The sequence below is a fragment of the Salvelinus alpinus genome, chromosome 5 (genome assembly GCF_045679555.1).
Source record: "Salvelinus alpinus chromosome 5, SLU_Salpinus.1, whole genome shotgun sequence".
Classification (NCBI taxonomy): Eukaryota; Metazoa; Chordata; class Actinopteri; order Salmoniformes; family Salmonidae; genus Salvelinus; species Salvelinus alpinus.
In genome coordinates, this window is record NC_092090.1 from 29286846 (window position 1) to 29306504 (window position 19659).

The 19659-nt window shown below is 42.4% G+C and overlaps 1 protein-coding gene and 2 long non-coding RNA genes across 3 annotated transcripts; 1 reads left to right on the forward strand and 2 right to left on the reverse strand.

The window, feature by feature from the left end:
• Positions 1–216: 216 nt before the first annotated feature.
• Positions 217–4195, reverse strand: LOC139575863 (cytochrome P450 1A1-like). The gene is made up of 7 exons (XM_071401242.1): positions 4059–4195; positions 2611–3483; positions 2381–2507; positions 2176–2265; positions 1873–1996; positions 1659–1745; positions 217–1523 (listed from the first exon to the last, which is right to left on the reverse strand). The coding sequence occupies exons 2-7, from the start codon at positions 3448–3450 to the stop codon at positions 1223–1225; spliced, it is 1569 nt and encodes a 522-aa protein (XP_071257343.1). The 5' UTR covers positions 3451–3483; positions 4059–4195; the 3' UTR covers positions 217–1222.
• A 5332-nt stretch (positions 4196–9527) lies between these two features.
• On the forward strand, positions 9528–17981 carry LOC139575865 (uncharacterized). Its single transcript, XR_011675023.1, has 5 exons — positions 9528–10472; positions 15244–15309; positions 16159–16217; positions 16357–16475; positions 16979–17981. It is a non-coding gene; the product is annotated as an uncharacterized lncRNA (long non-coding RNA).
• Positions 10642–13665, reverse strand: LOC139575864 (uncharacterized). The gene is made up of 2 exons (XR_011675022.1): positions 13516–13665; positions 10642–13372 (listed from the first exon to the last, which is right to left on the reverse strand). It is a non-coding gene; the product is annotated as an uncharacterized lncRNA (long non-coding RNA).
• Positions 17982–19659: the final 1678 nt, after the last annotated feature.

Below are 19659 nucleotides of genomic sequence, written 5' to 3' on the forward strand. Positions count from 1 at the left end.
TGTGCTGATTGTTTTGTAGTAGAAGTCCAAGTCTTGTACACAGGTAAGTGATGATATCCAACCCTATCTTATCTAGTAGTGTTACAGATTTACTCTGATCAGCCAAATACCGACGTCCTCTCCTAATGATTGGCCTGTGCATATTAGCTTGTGAATGCATGCATGGGTTGCCAATGAGATAGGCCAACACACTCAAGAAAAGAGAGCACAAGTTCATTGATTTTCAGCTTTTATTTCAGTAGCTACCTAGATAGCTACCAACAACACAATGCATCGTGTATACAGTTGGGGTTTTAGTTTACAAGAGTCCTTCGTTACATTATAAAATGTTGACATTTATAACACAGTCAGTAATACATACGTATTTTGGTATCCTGATAGTCATACAAAGCCACCACAATATATACACATTTTAGGCACATTTCAAAAAAGGACTTTCCAAAATACATCTAGGCTTAAAAATGTACACAAACAATCAATCACATGTTGGTGGGATACAAATGTCCACATTTCACTGATTTATTCAGTGGAATAAAAATATCTAGCTTAGAATTGGGAGGATACATCCATTCAACTCTGTCTGTGACCACCTGAACAATAACTCAAAAGTACGAGAACAGGCACTTTATCATGTAGATTGTAACATTTTTGCCTCAAAATTCTGTAGCAAAAAATTATACCCAAACATGGAACTAAAAAACAATGCCCTTTAAAACCCCACCATGGGTTTATGTGTATGTTTTATAGATTGATCCTCTTTAAAGCGATCTGATACAGTATATGAGCTGTGATCAAGGCAAGAGGAGCAGTAAAACACGATGACGTAGACAAAAAGGCAGCTAAACAGCTATAGTCTCTCCTGATATCTCCTGAAGCAACACCTGACAAACTCTAGTAGGCCCTGTGGTATGCTGGTCATAGAAACTAATCAACTCTATGAGTTTGTGAAGGTCCTTTATCCAATACAACACTTGTTTGGAATCCCCCTACATACCATTTCAGATTATAATTTTATCGATTTCAAATTGTCTACAATTTGACTCAGTTTTCCTTCACTGTTAATTCTCCTATGAATCAAAAGAGGTGTCAAGCCCAGTCTTTCCTAGAGAGAAAATGTACCCTCTGGCTTTTAAATCTGAACTCAGCTCATGCCATCAAGTATGTAGGGCTAACTATAAATCAGTTATTGTGATGTTGAGAATCATAAATGTGACCATAGCCCTCACTCCTCCTGCCCCCATGGCCGCAGGCTAGCCTTCAGCTGACAGCGCTTGTGCTTCATGGTGAGGCCGTACTCTGGGGTCATGTCCAGTGGGTGCCCAGGTTTCTCCTGGAAGCGCAGCCTTTGGAGCAGGATAGCCAAGAAGAGGTAGACCTCGTTGCGACCGATGGCCTCACCGATGCAGCGGCGCTTGCCCATGCCAAATACGAGCACCTTCTCCCCCTCCAGCTTGTTAAGTTCTGTGCCATCAGCACTCAGGAAACGGTCAGGGTTGAATAAAGAAGGCTCCTTCCACAGCTCCCTGAAGAGCACAGAGGTAACAATTTACATTAGGTTTGTGTTATACCTGTGTAGTAACACGGTAATTACTACAGTAACAACACTGTTGTTGCATAGTAATAGGGTTGAGAAGTTTTAGTTTAAAAATACTACTCACGGGTCATGGTTGACCTGCCACTGGTTGATAAAGACACAGGTGTCCTTGGGAATGAAGTAGCCATTGAGGGATGTATCCTTGATCGTGCTAAAAAAATATTGACAATACCAGTCAGACCATGCCATATGTGTCTATAATGTGTAACTGATATTGTAAATGTCTGTTTGGCTAATATTGTAAATTTGTGTTTTGAGCAGGTGCAAGTGCAACTCACCAGTGTGGGATGGTGAACGGCAGGAAGGAAGAGTGCCGGAAGATCTCCAGGATGAAGGCTTCCAGCAGAGGTAAGTTGGTTTTGTCTGAGAGACGGGGAGTGCGATTCATTCCCACCTTTTCCGCTGTTGGAAGGACAATAGAGAACATTGGATATCAAAAAAGAATGGGATGGGTAGTGACAGGTCAGTAATCATGACTCCATAGAATTACATATAGAACTGATTTATAGGATCTCTCTGTGGATGACTAATTTAATTTAGGGAACAGAACTATCGTTTAAAACCAGCAAGGTTCAACTTACTCAGTTCCTGATACAGTCTTTCCTGGATCTCTGGGTAAGCCACAAGGTACACAACAGCCCATGACAGAGCTGTGCTGATGGTGTCAAAACCTTGAGAGGGAGACAGAAGCCGCATTGCATAATTAAAACATCTTACAAATGTAAAATGTTTTCAATGATATGGAGTGACTCAGCATAACTGTTGCGTTATTTTTACTCAACTCACCTGCCCCAAACAGATCATTGACAATGCCCACAATCTTCTCATCAGAAACCTGGATGTTGGCGTTCTCATCTAGTTTCCTGTCCTCACAGTGGTCAATGAGGGAGTCAGTGATGTCACGGATGTTGTCCTGAAAACAGAACAATGTACAATCAGTATCACAGACAACAAATAGATCAAACATGGAATGAAACATGTAACATTTTTGAAACATGATGCAATGTATTATTTACCTTGTCATAGCTTTCATAGTGCTCACTGACAATCTTCTGCACAAAGGTGTTGAAACGGTCATTGATATCCATAAACCTTTTCATGGTGCGGTTGGGCAGGTAACGAAGGATGGGAATGAAGTCTGCAGGGTTGCCGCTGCCCACCACCTGTCCAAACTCATCACTCAAGTTCACCAAGCCCAACAGCTCCTGGTCATCATGGCTGTAGCGCCGGCCGAAGCACATTCCACAGATGACGTTGGCCACCGATACGACAATATGGCGGAAGGGGTCAAAGCTGCCACTGACATCCATGACGGAGGTCAGCTGTTTTACCAAGTACTCTCCCTCCTTGCAGACGTGCTCCTCCAGGGCACAGGAGTACTCTGGGGTCGATCCCTCCAGGGTGGCGAAAGAACGGAGGGCGCTCATAGCTAGCTTGCGGCGGGCGCGCCACACCCCAGCCTTGTCGGTGCTGAAGGCCAAGCTCTTGCCGTCGTTGATGAACTTGAAGCTGTATAGATCGGGCCTCCCGGCGAAGTCTTCCCCTTGCTTGATAAGAGCCTGGCGGACTGTCTCGCTGCCACTCAGAACAACCACAGGCCGCATCCCTATTTGGATCTGGAAGACTGAGCCGTAGCGCTCGCTCATGGCAGTCAGGCTGAGGTGAGGGTTGTTGTGCACCTCCAGCACATTCCCGATGATGGGCAGGGGCTTTGGTCCTGGGAGCCGTTTTAGTCCCTCTGGGATCTCTGTGTGCTTGTACTTCATGAGCATGTACACCAGGCATAGTGATACTATGGCAACCAGCCCCTCAGACACAGAGACTGAGCCGATAATGGGTAGTATCATGAGAACCATTTTTATATGTTTTTTTAGTGGCTTCTGCACAATCTGTAAGGAGAGGTACATGTTTTAGTGATTAATAGTGAGCGAGAAATATACTCCAGCTGAGTAATGAACATTGCTCGAAAACATTGTTCAAAAATTGCATTGGGGTAATTACGCACGAGTGATCCCATACTGACTGCATGCTTTACGCATACAGGCCCATGTACTTTACGCATGTTGCACTCACACTTTTCACGCTTTTGCAAGCCACCCTACTCTACCAGTCTTGTACCATTAAACATAGGCTACATAAAAGGCTGTATAGTATAAAAAATGTTTTAAAGCCCTTAACTGTTACATTGCCTACACGTACGTAGATTTTTTTCGAATAGATTATACTAAAAAGAAGACTCAAGAATAAATGGTACAAGATAACAGTATATAATGCATTTTGTAGCTTGTTATATTGTAAAAAATAAACTTTAAAAAACAGTACTACTATTATGTGCAAACTAGTTAATAAATGTTATTTTGACACTTCATTCACAACAAAAAGACACCTGCTATTCCAACATACGTTTACTTGTTCTTAAGTTAAATGTAAATATATTACATGCAAAATTTGTCATTTTTATTACCTTCCGTTATGAGCCAAATGAGCCGTCTTGCAGGAAGATCGAAGAAGTTTGCAGGTGAGGTTATATTTATAGAAAGCTTTTTCTCTTGCTATAAGAGAACTCCGTTTCTCAGTACTTAAAAGTAAGAATGGGAATTTCTTTTATAGAGCGCTTCTCAGCTCCATTGGCTGATGTCTGAGTGACGTAACCTATCTCCCTCTCTTGGCTTGCCAGCAGCAGCGGCTGTCTGAAGGAGAGGTGTAATAAAATATCAAGCGGAAACATCAATGAGTAGTGTATATATATATATATACAGTTGAAGTCGGAAGTTTACATACACTTAGGTTGGAGTCATTAAAACTCGTTTTTCAACCTCTCCACAAATTTCTTGTTAACAAACTATAGTTTTGGCAAGTCGGTTAAGGCATCTACTTTGTGCATGACACAAGTAATTTTTCCGAAAATTGTTTACAAACAGATTATTTGATTTATAATTCACTGTATCACAATTCCAGTGGGTCAGAAGTGTACATACACTAAATTGACTGTGCTTTTAAACAGCTTGAACAATTCCAGAAAATTATGTCATGGTTTTAGAAGCTTCTGATAGGCTAATTTACATAATTTGAGTCAATTGGAGGTGTACCTGTGGATGTATTTCAAGGTCTACCTTCAAACTCAGTGCCTCTTTGCTTGACATCATGGGAAAATCAAAAGAAATCAGCCCAAGACCTCAGAAAAGAAATTGGAGACCTCCACAAGTCTGGCTCATCCTTGGAAGCAATTTCCAAATGCCTGAAGGTACTATGTTCATCTTTACAAACAATAGTACAGAAGTATAAACACCATGGGACCACGCAGCCGTCATACCGCTCAGGAAGGAGACGCATTCTGTCTCCTAGAGATGAACGTACTTTGGTGCGAAAAGTGCAAATCAATCCCAGAACAACAGCAAAGGACCTTGTGAAGATGCTGGAGGAAACAGGTACAAAAGTATCTATTTCCACAGTAAAACGAGTCCTATATCGACATAACCTGAAAGGCCGCTCAGCAAGGAAGAAGCCACTGCTCCAAAACCGCATAAAAAAGCCAGACTACGGTTTGCAACTGCACATGGGGACAAAGATCATACTTTTTGGAGAAATGTCCTCTGTTCTGATGAAACAAAAATAGAACTGTTTGGCCATAATGACCATCGTTATGTTTGGAGGATAAAGGAGGAGGCTTGCAAGCTGAAGAACACCATCCTAAACGTGAATCACGGTTGTGGCAGCATCATGTTGTGTGGGTGCTTTGCTGCAGGAGGGACTGGTGCACTTCACAAAATAGATGGCATCATGAGGAAAGAAAATTATGTGGATATATTGAAGCAACATCTCAAGACATCAGTCAGGAAGTTAAAGCTTGTTCACAAATGGGTCTTCCAAATGGACAATGACCCCAAGCATACTTCCAAAGTTTTGGCAAAATGGCTTAAGGACAACAAAGTCAAGGTATTGGAGTGGCCATCACAAAGCCCTGACCTCAATCCCATAGAAAATGTGTGTGCAGAACTGAAAAAGCATGTGCGAGCAAGGAGGCCTACAAACCTGACTCAGTTACACTAGCTCTGTCAGGAGGAATGGGCCAAAATTCACCAAACTTATTGTGGGAAGCTTGTGGAAGGCTACCCGAAACGTTTGAAACAAGTTAAACAATTTAAAGGCAATGCTACCAAATACTAATTGAGTGTATGTAAAATTCTGACCCACTGGGAATGTGATGAAAGAAATAAAAGCTGAAATTAATAATTCTCTCTACTATTATTCTGACATTTCACATTCTTAAAATAAAGTGGTGATCCTAACTGACCTAAGACAGGGAATGTTTACTAGGTTTAAATGTCAGGAATTGTGAAAAACTGAGTTTAAATGTATTTGGCTGAGGTGTATGTAAACTTCCGACTTCAACTGTATATATATATATATATAATGTAAGCTTGCCTTTACTATAAAAAGAAACGTCTAAGGAGTAAGATATTTTTTTCTATGAGTGCATGCTTTCTCTGATATATCAGTGATGGGCCCTATTGAAAAAATATATACATACAATTTCATATAGTTTGTTATAAAAACATTTTAGAATGTCTAACCATAGAGAAATTCAATAGACTGCATGTTTAATTCTCGAACAAGTCATTCTCAGTAGGCTATTCCACGTTCATATGACTTTAAAACATGTATTTTTATTTTTACATTCTTAGATTTGATTTTAGGTTTATATCAGAATGATTGGATGAGAATCTTTTCAGATGTTCATTAGCCTGTTGGAGGGAGTTATAAAACACACTATACAGAAGAAGCCAGTCAGGTAAGAGGAATACAGGACCCATTGATTTGTGGAATGATCACCAATGATATTTGCAATTGAAGTAGAGCATGTTAAATGTGTTATTGTGTAATAACAATACAATAATACAATCAGCCTAACTTTTAATCATAATATATCATCATAATCATTAGCACAACCATGTAGATGTAGACCTATAATCACTATCATACCTATTCATCATACTACACATCTTACTTATAATGTTATAGATGTGGTAATTATATTTGTTTTTTTTGTTTTATTTATTTGTTTAGGTCTAAATATTTATATGTATTTTATTTGTTATTTTTTTCATTAATGTTAGGGTATTGGGCCTAATATTGCAGGCTATGGTAGGCAGTAGGCTAATAAGCCATATTGAAAAAAGGCAATTCATCCACTCCTTATCAACATGTTATGAACTATTTATCTTAAAAGTATATGGAACATATGAATGAAAACAATTATATAAAGCACATTGTATAAGGATGACAGTACTTTGGGCCTGATCCAAATATTTATTCTCAATGATCTATTGAACATGAACTCTTCCACAACTAATTTAAGGACACAAGCTTAATCACTTTGGGCCCACAATATTTTCAAAAATAAATTTACCATCAGTGTCTAATCTGTTTCCAGTGGTATTCCTTTTTACATGTTATTATTAGCAAACATCAACATTTCCTCTTTAAATACTTGTTACATAAATTAATTAACAGGACATTGTTACGCATTAGTTATTAAGTCATAAACCCTTTGGCAATCTTTCCTTTAGGCCTACTCATTGCAACAGATTTCGATAGCGTGCAAAGGTGTAGCCTATCCCAAGCGGGAGAACGTACAGCCCCGAAGTACTTTTAATCAAGAGACTCATCTTTGACAGTTTGTTAAATCTCACTCAACCTGTCAACAGTATAACGGTGGTGCATATAAGGACAATGGGAAGACGTGTGTGTCTTATTAACTTATAGGACACAAATGTAGCCTACCTATCAAGTATGTCATGGAGGATAAAACATTCGATTGTGATAAGAGACTATATTGTCTTGTCTGCTTGTGTAAGCTATCCAAAGTGTTTGACTTCGGATCCCTGTTTGATCAATATCCCAATTGGAACTTACTCAAAGGTAAGTTATATGTATTAAGACCTAGAATAGAGTCTTCTAGACCTCAGCATCTACAACACACCATTCTGAACGGAGTCTGTTTTGAAACAAGTCGTGATAAAAACTGGCAAATGCCATCGCGTGCGTGTACCTGTTAGCACTCGAGTTAAAGATTGGCCAAGTTGCGTGAGAGCGTTTTGGCCAAGCCCTCGCCTCCCCCAGCCCTTGGTTAAGGATGCTGGGGTGTGGGGGTGGGGGAGTATTCTGTCAGCACTGCAGGGGTGAAAGGGTGAATGAGTTCATTACCCTTACAGTCTCTCTTCTTTTAGGAAATGTACATCCTATTCCAGATAGCCCACTGACAGTGAATATATATCGACTCTGCACAGCAATACGAGGGATTTCCAACATAGTTGGACCATGGACTGAAACATTCTCAGCGGTAATGAGCCTATCGACTGAAAAGGACCTATATAGATTGCATATAAGCACCATTGATATAGAACGCTTTATGGTTATGGACAACATGCACACAATCTGTTCTTCAGAATTAAATTATCTAATTTCAACAACGTATGTTGGATGCATATACGACTTTCCTGTTAACCAGCATCATATTAGGCTGGCTGTTAGCCAATATGCTTTGATTGATAAACAAAACTTGTTGCTGAGAAATCTCACTCGACTAAATCCTAACTTACTATCCACGTGCGTAATTAGACATTTAACCAAATCTCCTATCAGTGCAGGATTTACGCGCAGACATGCGTTTTTATGCACGCATATCTCTATCATTGGGGCCACAATGACCTGTCCACATACAAATAAACACGCTGAAATGGTTTACCATTGGCTTGTAGGCATACGCCATAGAAAAGGCAAGGATGTTTTAATTAAGTTTTTATTGAAGACAATTATGGTTAATTAGGATATATTTTAAGCATTCACTGATCTCTTTGTTGTTTTATTTTAGTTGTTTTCTATATCATAATTTTCAACAGGTAAATGGCTTTATATTAATTGTCTTTTGTCTACTTGACAATATGCCTCTGTATTTTGTCTTGCGGTATGCCTGTATTTCAACTTCCAAGACCTAATGTGTTAAACATTCGGTTCGGGGTTAACTGTAGGACTGTATTATTCACAATGAGTTAACTTTATTGCTCAATTTAAATAATTAGCATAATTCAACTTGAAGATATCTCAAGACATTTAAGTGCACATTTCAGTGTACGAATGTGTGGCTATTAGACAGCGTCGCCGTTAGTTTCCTAAATAGTTAAACATTTGGATGATCATTCCTGGAATCCTGGATTACAACTAGTAGGCAACCCAAAATGTGCAGACTTTGAGGAAAGTGAAGTGTCACTCCAAAGCCAAGATAAAAGACGCCAACGTGTAATTGAAATTGTGAAAAACAATAGACTAATTTGCCACTGCTTGAGGCATATGAACACTATAATAATATAGAGAGACGCTCTTAATCGCTTTTTTCCCCCCGAGATAGGCCTACACACCGTATTATTGCCATGGTCAATATGATGGATAATGCCAGTCGCTGGGCTTTCGCCCACCCGCCGCCCGCCTGTGCGCCTCAGCGCTACCTCCCTGCTCCTGCAGTTCGCGTGAGAAAGCGGAGCTCCCGCACGGAGGGGTGGGCTTGGTCTTCGGGACAATCCTAAATCTGCTTGGTCAGTCACGCGAAGGCAGCAGCCCCTGGAAAGACACAAGGGTCTTAAACGCTGCAGAACAAAGAGCGCAGGACGTGAGACTTTTTCTTGGTCACGGAGGTGCACATATTCGCGCGCTATAGCTTCTGTAAATGCGAGGATCTTGGGCTTTGGAGTCATGCGATCTACCACTCAGGCTTCACGCAGGCATGTAACTGGCTGGCTGAAGTCAACTGCCTAAATCCACCAAATACCAATTGACTTGCATAGTCACGGTAATGTCAACCATGGCAGGTACCTTCGCGTATGAACTTGGAAACCATTTTATGACATTTCGAAGAGCTGCTTAAAAACAAAGTAAAGTTCTCCAAATGAGATTGTTCACTGGTACAGCATGACACAGTCCAAGGCTGATTTATTAAGCATAAACATAAAGTATATAATCACACTAAGCATTACGCACAGCGTTGTGAGAGGAGAGGGAGACGATAGCGTGAGAGGCCATGGGACGGACATTCCATACAGGTCCAGCATTTAACGTAAACATCAGGATCACACTCGTTTGAAATAGGCTTCTGTTCATATGGCTATGGTCTAACACGCCACTCCCTGCTCAGCATTAGTGACTTGCTCAATGACCTCCAACAGTTTGTATGACCTCTCGTTGCAACGCAGGTTCGGTTATCTAACAATCACAGTTGCAAATACATGGAATTAAATTCAAATATATTTTTTTGGGTCACATACACATATTTATGTTATTGCGGTTGTAGCGAGATGCTTGTGTTCCTAGCTCCAACAGTGCAGTAGTATCTAACAATTCACAACAATACACATAAATCTAAAAGTAAAATAATGGAATTAAGAAATATATAAATATTCGATCAAGCAATGTCGGAGTGGCATTGACTAAAATACAGTAGAATATAATACAGTATATCCTGTACATATGAGATGAGTAAAGCAGTATGTAAACATTATTTAAACATTATTAAAGTGACTAGTGTTCTATTATTAAAGTGGCCAGTGATTCCAAGTCTATAGGGCAGCCATTGAGGACAATAACGTGACAAATATCAATAGGAAATGTTCAAGTAGTCTGTTATTTAGTCACGTTAGGGTCACACACATACATCCATGATGTCCATTTACAGAGCTCACATCATAACCAAAACACTGTTTAGCCCACAGCAAATTGAAATTCCCTTGAAGAATCTCCCTTTCTGAGTAATGACTGTAAAGGCAGCTGAAGTCTTCAGTCCTTTGGCACGCAACAACCAAACACCTGTCACACACCTTCAAACCAGGTATGTGTGTGTGTGAGTGTGAGGGAATTTTTCGTGAGTGGGTTTGCATCTGTGTGAGGGCGTGTTGTTGTGTGTGCATGAGGGCAGGAGTTTGTTATTGAGGAGGTCAACTAACCCCTGTACATAGACTGGTAGTTAGAGCAATTAACCACTCAGGTGACAGGTCAGATTGGTGCACTCATCTCTGTCTTTTATTCTAGTCTGACAGAACAGACAGAACAGTCTGTGCTACCAGAGGATTGGAAGTGTCTTCTTTGAACTCTCAGGAAAATAAAACATGCATGAACAGAGTCAGGAGAGAGCGACAATATCACCATTGTTCATACACGCAATGCCAAAGCACACAACACTTATTTATTAACATGTTATTACTGTTTATACTATGTTATTACTGTGTTTTATTACCATGTTATTACTGTGTTATTACCACTTGTTATTACCAATTCTATTGAGTAATGTTAACCATTAGGGCAGTACTTCAAATTTATTTATAAAGCCCTTCTTACATCAGCTGATATCTCAAAGTGCTGTACAGAAACCCAGCCTAAAACCCCAAACAGCAAGCAATGCAGGTGTAGAAGCACGGTGGCTAGGAAAAACTCCCTAGAAAGGCCAGAACCTAGGAAGAAACCTAGAGAGGAACCAGGCTATGAGGGGTGGCCAGTCCTCTTCTGGCTGTGCCGGGTGGAGATTATAACAGAACATGGCCAAGATGTTCAAATGTTCATAGATGACCAGCAGGGTCAAATAATAATCATCACAGTGGTTGTCGTGGGTGCAACGGGTCAGCACCTCGGGAGCAAATGTCAGTTGGCTTTTCATACCCGATCATTCAGAGTATCTCTACCGCTCCTGCTGTCTCTAGAGAGTTGAAAACAGCAGGTCTGGGACAGGTAGCACGTCCGGTGAACAGGTCAGGGTTCCATAGCCGCAGGCAGAACAGTTGAAACTGGAGCAGCAGCACGGCTAGGTGGACTGGGGACAGTAAGGAGTCATCAGGCCAGGTAGTCCTGAGGCATGGTCCTAGGGCTCAGGTCCTCCGAGAGAGAGAAAGAAAGAATTAGAGAGAGCATACTTAAATTCACACAGGACACCGGATAAGACAGGAGAAATACTCCAGATATAACAAACTGACCCTAGCCCCCCGACACATAAACTACTGCACCATAAATACTGGAGGCTGAGACAGGAGGGGTCGGGAGACACTGTGGCCCCGTCCGACGACGCCCGTACTTGTTACCCTGAAAAAGCTAACGACATCTCCTACTATGCAGATGTTTTAGGTTTTAGGGACGATCATCTGGGTTTGCCTCCGTCTTTCCTTTTGACTTGAAGATAGCCCAAACCCTAAGAAGGAAGAATGTGTAGTCTTTTTAAGTGCAGGGAGTGATGCATTGATCAGTGTGAAATCAGCCGTGTGGCTAAGTTGGTAGAGCATGGCACTTGCAACGCAAGAGTTGTGGGTTCAATTCCCCTGGGGACCAATGCAAAAAAATAAAAAACAAGTACAAAAAATGTATGCACTTACTACTGTAAGTCACTCTCGTTAAACTAGGACAACCATCTCAGTAACAGGTGCAATAAGTAGAAATACTAACAGATTGGATTAGTTCATGAAAATGTATGTTATTAATCAACACAGTAGCATAAGATTAATCAACCAATAAATGTGCATGCCAAAACACAGACATTGAAACAAACAATTCTGAAAAATCAACCTGCAATACAGCATGCTGGGAAATATGATAATGATGGGTGTGGTTTTGAGTGTTTTACTCCTCACAGATAGAAATGACATAATCACACTTAACTCTGTTTATTCATACCAACACAGGGTTCTTTTACACCACTGAGTGTTGAATGTAACTCCTGAATCCACTCGAAATGTTACACTGAAAAATCAACACTAGGTAAAACTGGCCAATTTGCTGTGTACCATACTATACATTGCTGGTTCACTCATACTCCCTTCTATTCTCCTACTTTCTGCTCAATAAATTCACAGAAAATACTCATTTGAAAACCAGAAATCATGGCAAAGATATCAACTATGTCAGTACTGTATATGTAAAATGATTAAGGGAATACCAGATACAGTACATGCATAAATATTCCCATATACAGTTAAAACTATTCTCACAGCTATCTTTTAAAACTTAGCTGATTACTCAAACTCCTGATGTTAAAGTTTAAACTCTGAGGTAAACATTATTGCTCAGGCACAATTTAAAATAAAGATAGAAAAAATACAATAAAATAGCTTCTACAGATTCAGAAGGGTTCTATGTAGAACACTTCTTGCTTTCCAAAGAATCACCAAAGAACCCTTTCTTCCAAAATCGGCTCTTAGGATGAAAACTGTTCTAGGTTGAACTCTTTGCCTAACAAAGAACTCTTCTCTTCCAAAAAGGGTTCATTCTTCAGATAAAAAGGGTTCTTGGTAGAACCCTATCCATCTACAAATAACCCCTTTGGAACTTTTTTTCTAAGAATTTAGGTCATGACACTACTCATGAATGTGTGACTGTGACCTCATACAAACCCCCTCTGGCTTGAGTAAGTCAACACGCAATCACTTACACTATACACAAACTGTAATTGAGCAACATTCTGTCTCGCTCGCTCCCGCGACCGGCTCGAAGTGCACACACAGGAATGCTGGGGTTCGGAACAGGGAGAGGAGGGGTCCGGTCCCCATATTGTATCACCTTCCCCTCACTGATTGGTGTGAACACCACATTAGTAACTGAGCGAACAGTCCCGGTCTCTCTTTGTCCATAAGCAAGCCAAAGTTAAAAATACTCACCGGGAAAAACAATAGTTGCGTGCGGAAATATCTCGGTCATCCATCTTTCTGTCACGCACGAAGCTGCCATGCGCCTTTTTTACGCTGAGTCAAACTGGGAGCGAAAAAATAAGAGGACATATCATAAAGAAATGAAAATATGAAACGCGTGTACAAAGACAAACATACAACCACATAATGAAAGAAGATATGGATATGCTTGACACGCAAAACGAGCCATGCGTGAAACAAATTAACCTCGTCTGCCCCGCTCCAATTCTCTCAGCGGGCTTCGCAGGCTACAGAGCGGGTTGACAGCACATTTACGGGTTAATCATTGTGCCACAGACCCGGCATTGCGTGCAGACTGTGTTTGCTCTGGCTGTGCCAAGGGTCGCGAGGTTGTGTACAGAGAGAGCAGGGGAGGCATCAGCCAACCTCGCGGGTCACCCCTTTTATCAAAACAGTCACCGACCGTTTTTTGGGAAGCACGCTACTGTTGTGTAAATAGAAAAGTTTGCAGAGATTGGCCAGACTCAAATGTGGATTTCTTCTATAGAAACTAGTGCATCACAATGCATATTTCAATCCGTGTTTGGCCATAAAACAAACTGACATTAAAAATTGACCAGAACATCGTAAGATATTGAAGTAGGCCTACAGAAAGATCTCCCTACATTCTTCAATTGTGTTTCATTGTGTTTTTTGTATAAATAGCAAAAAAAAGGGATATTTCTAATAAACAAATAGATTAACTAATGTTAGAAGCACAAATGCTCAATATGCCTAATATTTGTAGTATTAGGCCTACACTTTAAGTGTTAATATTTGTCAAGGTCTCTGACATGTGCAGATTTACTCTCACAAAAAAATGCATTCTTGCTTTGCCAAAAGAGTGATACTACAGAGACAGGATGGTCAAAACAAGCTGTTGTCTGAGTTGTTTCATCTTGTGTGCATTCTGTTAGTCTGTGGGACGGTGTGTGGAAGAGAGAGTGTTGTGTTGTGGCCAGGCATCTATCTGCACCATGCAGTGTTTTTCTTGGACAGCACAGAAGACTTATCCCCAGGGCCCTGTTGAGTAATGGACTGAACCCGGTTCAAGCACAACAATACCTTTCACCCTACTGAGACAGGATGTCTGACACCACTGGCTACTGAATGGGTGGATGTGTGCGAGCAGCCTACACACTCATACACGTGTGTTATCACTGCAATGACTGTTGGGTGACTCGCAATGTTGTTGTAGATTAATCTCTGCACCCACAACCAAATAAGTCACGAGAGACTAGGTCTAGCTCTACTTGTCAAAGGGATCAATCAGTAATGATGTGTGCTATGGAACATTTCCTATAGCAAGAGGCAGCGGTATCAAAGTGACGAAGTCCATCATTAAGGCCATCATCACGCAGTCAGTCTTCTGAGTCATTGCATGTGGTTTAATAGTATTGTGTATTGTGTCAGAACCCCTGACATCCGTTATACTGTGGCTGGGGCTGCAGCTTTCCTCTATGGGTCCCCCAACACCAGCTCTGAGGATGTGACCACAGGGTGAGCAGCTATAGATTGCAGTAACGTTAGATATAGGAGGAGTCCTGACAATAGTCCTGACTGTTATCATCAGTAATATGAGTTTATTGTTTTACTGATTCTTTTCTAACTTCACACAAACGTTTTGTGATAGTTTTTCACTGCTTTCCGGTTACCGCTTGTAAAATTCAACACTCATTTTGCCCCTCACTCACACCTCTCGGTTTCATATGTTTCTGATCCAAAGTTTTCTCATAACCGCTGTGGTTTGTGGTCCTTCGCTCGACTTACTCCGTATAACTTGTTGTGAACAAACAAGGTATAACAGCACGCAATATGTTTATAGGTTCAGCTTTAGCATTCATTGAACTTAAATTCCATTTAAATTTACCATTGTAACCCATGTAAATGTGACACACACACATCATGACATCACATCTTCTTTTCCACATTTAGCCTTTGTAGGAGGCGCAATGTGGGAGATCTGTGTGTGAGGATGTAAGAGGGAAATTAACTGAAAAGGTAAATATCTTCTTTGCGTGAGGAGGCCTGGTCTCTCAGGTACTACCCACCATATGTAGTGCTGAAAGTCATTGTGTGCTAAGGCTTTATCTTTTAATCAGTTGTGTTCACCATCAGTTAATTGTTTGTGCATGCCAAGACTCAGACACATTGGATTCATTACACGCAGAGGGAAAATAGAAGCTTGATGACCTGATAGGTGCTAATGCTGTGTGTGATTACTACAAAGCTACACACGTCTGGACAATCATGTGGTTTACTTGGGAAGGGTTTCTGTGACAATATTCCTGATCTCAACTGATCACGTGCATGTTGGGTCGGCACTTTCTTTTTTTCTTTCTGTGTATGCTCAGATTATTATAATTTTTTTGCATAATTGTGTGAGAGAAAAAATGATTGGGAGAGAGACAAAGAGAGAGATAAAGACAGAGAGAGATTGTGAGAGAGAGTGATGTTGACTGCAGTGCAGTCGCTGTCCTGCCTGTGCTGTGTGAAGGAGAAGCTATAATCCGGTGGCCTGTGAGCCTCTACTGCCCCACACAGCAGGAGATTAAAGATGCTGGCTGTGATAAGGAACCACTAAGGAGACACAGCACCGCAGATCACGACCTCTGGGGGTACCATGCCACAAGGCCAATGGTACACATGGCGATGGAGCAATATCCTGCCTTTACTGAGTGTTTGTGTGTGTGTGTGTGTTTATGTATGGTAGCTGATGTATGTATGTGTATGCGTGTGAGAGGGAGGGAGTGACAGTCAGGAAGTGAGAAACAGATAGACTCCCTGCTTTGGTGTGCTTGTGTATGCCCATGGGTGTTACCTGTCCTGAATAAACAACTGTCCCCGCAGGGCCCTGGTGTTCCCCATCCACCCACCCCACCTCAGCTCTCTGACTCAGGGGCTACAAGGCAAGCATCCCAAACAGAAAAACAACCTCCACCTCCTCCTCCTCCAGTAGCTTATACAGTAACATATACAGGGAGGCAACGTTATGTTTGTCTGTCTAACTAACTGCTTGGCACCATCCCCTCACTTTACCCCCTGCAGGCCTCCTGCTCCTGAGAGGAGATGAATACACTCAGTCAAACCAGTGTTCTCTGTCCTGGCCCTGTATCAACCCGCTGAAGAATGGCAGCAAATCAGTAGTTTGATTATGTAAAGTAAAAGTAAGTATTGTTGTTATGTTTAGTTAGTTAACGACTGACTGAGGGATGGGCCGTATGGAGGAACATGATAGGTGCAGGGCAGAGCGTACCCCTTTATAATGGTTACAGGGCAGAGTAAACCCCCTTTAAATACACTGTAGTATAGATATGTGATTAGGTATCTATTGTGATGGAGTAGAAAGCCCCTGGACTCTCAGTTCTCAGATGTTGCCTTCCAGTGTCCCATCAAACTGGGCTACAAATCAATCTGCCAACAGCCCTATTACTTTGTCTGTCAGGTGTGAACAGTTTATTCCCATTTGATTCTCAGCCAGCTCCCAACCGCCACCTACCAAATAAAAGCAGCTGTAATTATAACACTTGCAAAAAAATAAATGCCCATGTGCTACTGTTCAGCCTCAGCTTGCCTGGGGATAATGTGACATTTGTTTTTGCTTTCTTCTCTCTCTCTCTTCCCACCCTCTCTCCCTTTACCCCCCCCCCCCCCCTCTCTCTCTCTCCAGCCACAGGAGGGGCATGCATGGTACGCAGGCACGTAGTAGTGTTAAATCCTGCATGCAGGACAAGATGGTACAGGAGATAAGGGCAGGAAATATCAGAGTGGCATGCACAGACATACCCCTCTCTGTTCTCAGTGTTCTCTGCTTGTTTTCGCTTTTGTCAGATTTTATGAGGGTTGCCAGATTGGAGTAAAATGCTGATTTTGCATTTTTTTTGGTGGTATTGATGAAGGTATTTGATTGGGGAATGGGGATACATTTTCATGATGGCAAATTAATTCATCAATAAATGTGGGGAAACAGAAGACCTGCAAAAAAAATCTATTTGGTTTAAATTCCCCTGGTGCAACTGCATGGTATTTCCAACTATAACGAGTCTGGACTATGATCAATTAACCCATATTAATGCAGTTAAACAGGTTCATGTAAAATAATGAATTATGTTGGCTTACACTTATGGCACTTCCAAGGCCGTTTCATGATGATTATTATGGTCGTGTTAATCATGTAGGCTATTGTAACACGACATATGCCAGCATTGTAGGCCTATTGCCTCTGCTCAGAGATTTCACTCAGATTTCACTCTCATCCGCTACATTGGTGGCAGCGTTGGGATCACATCCAACTCTTGTCTACTTATGTGATCTAGCAGTGGGAAGCATTCTGTTTTTCAACATTGTGTTGGGTGTAATTACATTGATATATCTAGTGAACAATGGATAAGCAACAATGGGTGTGACGGATAGAAGTAGTCACTACAGGTGTGATCAAGCCTTACATCACAGTTGCCTGAAGCTGAATGATAAGTGCTCTGCTCTGACCAGTTATTCAGAAGAACATCCTCTGTGACTGTCTCATTTACCAGTGTGGACCCAAAACAAACACATTCTACACATTCACAAAGGACCTGTTTAAATTGTTACTACAACCATGGTGTTCTGTTGTTACTGAAGCATATACGTCTAATAACCTGACAATGATCCACATCATATGGGTAGACAAATAATGTAAGTGTGTTATACTTTTTTTAGGATGCAAACCAATAATATGAATCACTGTTGATCCATCCTGTTCTGATCTAATGAGATGGATGTAGGATTTTCTACGGCCTAGAATCGAGGCCTTTTCCAGTCATGAAGGACAAAGCTAGGCCCCTCTTGGTTCTCATTGGCGAAGACTGAAGTCAAGTTAGGGCAGTTGTGGAAAAAGTACCCAATTGTCACACTTGAGTAAAAGTAGTGGTGGATGGAGAGAAGAGTGGTGGGGGGAGAAGAAAGGGGTAGAGGGAGAGAAGAGTGGTGGAGGGAGAGGAGAGGGATGGAAGGAGAGGAGAGTGGTCAAGGGAGAAGAGAGTGGTGGAGGGAAAGGAGAGTGATGGAGGGAGAGGAGAGTGGTGGAGGGAGAGTGGTGGAGGGAGAGCAGAGTGGTCAAGGGAGAGGAGAGTGGTGGAGGGAGAGGAGAGTGGTCAAGGGAGAGGATAGTGTTGGAGGGAGAGGAGAGTGGTCAAGGGAGAGGATAGTGTTGGAGGGAGAGGAGAGTGGTCAAGGGAGAGGAGAGTGGTGGAGGGAGAGGATAATGTTGGAGGGAGAGGAGAGGAGAGTGTTGGAGGGAGAGGATAGTGTTGGAGGGAGAGGAGAGTGGTCAAGGGAGAGGAGAGTGGTGGAGGGAGAGGAGAGTGGTCAAGGGAGAGGAGAGTGGTGGAGGGAGAGGATAGTGTTGGAGGGGGAGGAGAGGAGAGTGGTGGAGGGAGAGGATAGTGTTGGAGGGAGAGGAGAGTGGTCAAGGGAGAGGAGAGTGGTGGAGGGAGAGGAGAGTGGTCAAGGGAGAGGAGAGTGGTGGAGGGAGAGGAGAGTGGTCAAGGGAGAGGAGAGTGGTGGAGGGAGAGGAGAGTGGTCAAGGGAGATGATAGTGTTGGAGGGAGAGGAGAGTGGTCAAGGGAGAGGATAGTGTTGGAGGGAGAGGAGAGTGGTCAAGGGAGAGGAGAGTGGTGGAGGGAGAGGATAGTGTTGGAGGGAGAGGAGAGGAGAGTGTTGGAGGGAGAGGATAGTGTTGGAGGGAGAGGAGAGTGGTCAAGGGAGAGGAGAGTGGTGGAGGGAGAGGAGAGTGGTCAAGGGAGAGGAGAGTGGTGGAGGGAGAGGATAGTGTTGGAGGGGGAGGAGAGGAGAGTGGTGGAGGGAGAGGATAGTGTTGGAGGGAGAGGAGAGTGGTCAAGGGAGAGGAGAGTGGTGGAGGGAGAGGAGAGTGGTCAAGGGAGAGGAGAGTGGTGGAGGGAGAGGAGAGTGGTCAAGGGAGAGGATAGTGTTGGAGGGAGAGGAGAGTGGTCAAGGGGGAGGAGAGTGGTCAAGGGAGAGGAGAGTGGTGGAGGGAGAGGAGAGTGGTCAAGGGAGAGGAGAGTGGTGGAGGGAGAGGATAGTGTTGGAGGGGGAGGAGAGGAGAGTGGTGGAGGGAGAGGATAGTGTTGGAGGGAGAGGAGAGTGGTCAAGGGAGAGGATAGTGTTGGAGGGAGAGGAGAGTGGTGGAGGGAGAGGAGAGTGGTCAAGGGAGAGGAGAGTGGTGAAAGGAGAGGAGAGTGGTCAAGGGAGAGGATAGTGGTGGAGGGAGAGGAGAGTGGTCAAGGGAGAGGAGAGTGGTGAAAGGAGAGGAGACAGGAGGAAGAAAGATAAGAAGATGAAACACATGCATTG

Coding starts and splice junctions, on each gene's coding strand:
- LOC139575863 (XM_071401242.1), bottom strand. CDS start 3,450: ATGGTTCTCATGATACTACCCATTATCGGCTCAGTCTCTGTGTCTGAG. Junction 2,266..2,380: donor CAATGATCTGTTTGGGGCAG/GTGAGTTGAGTA, acceptor CTCCCTCTCAAG/GTTTTGACACCATCAGCACA. Junction 1,524..1,658: donor TGGCAGGTCAACCATGACCC/GTGAGTAGTATT, acceptor TGTGCTCTTCAG/GGAGCTGTGGAAGGAGCCTT.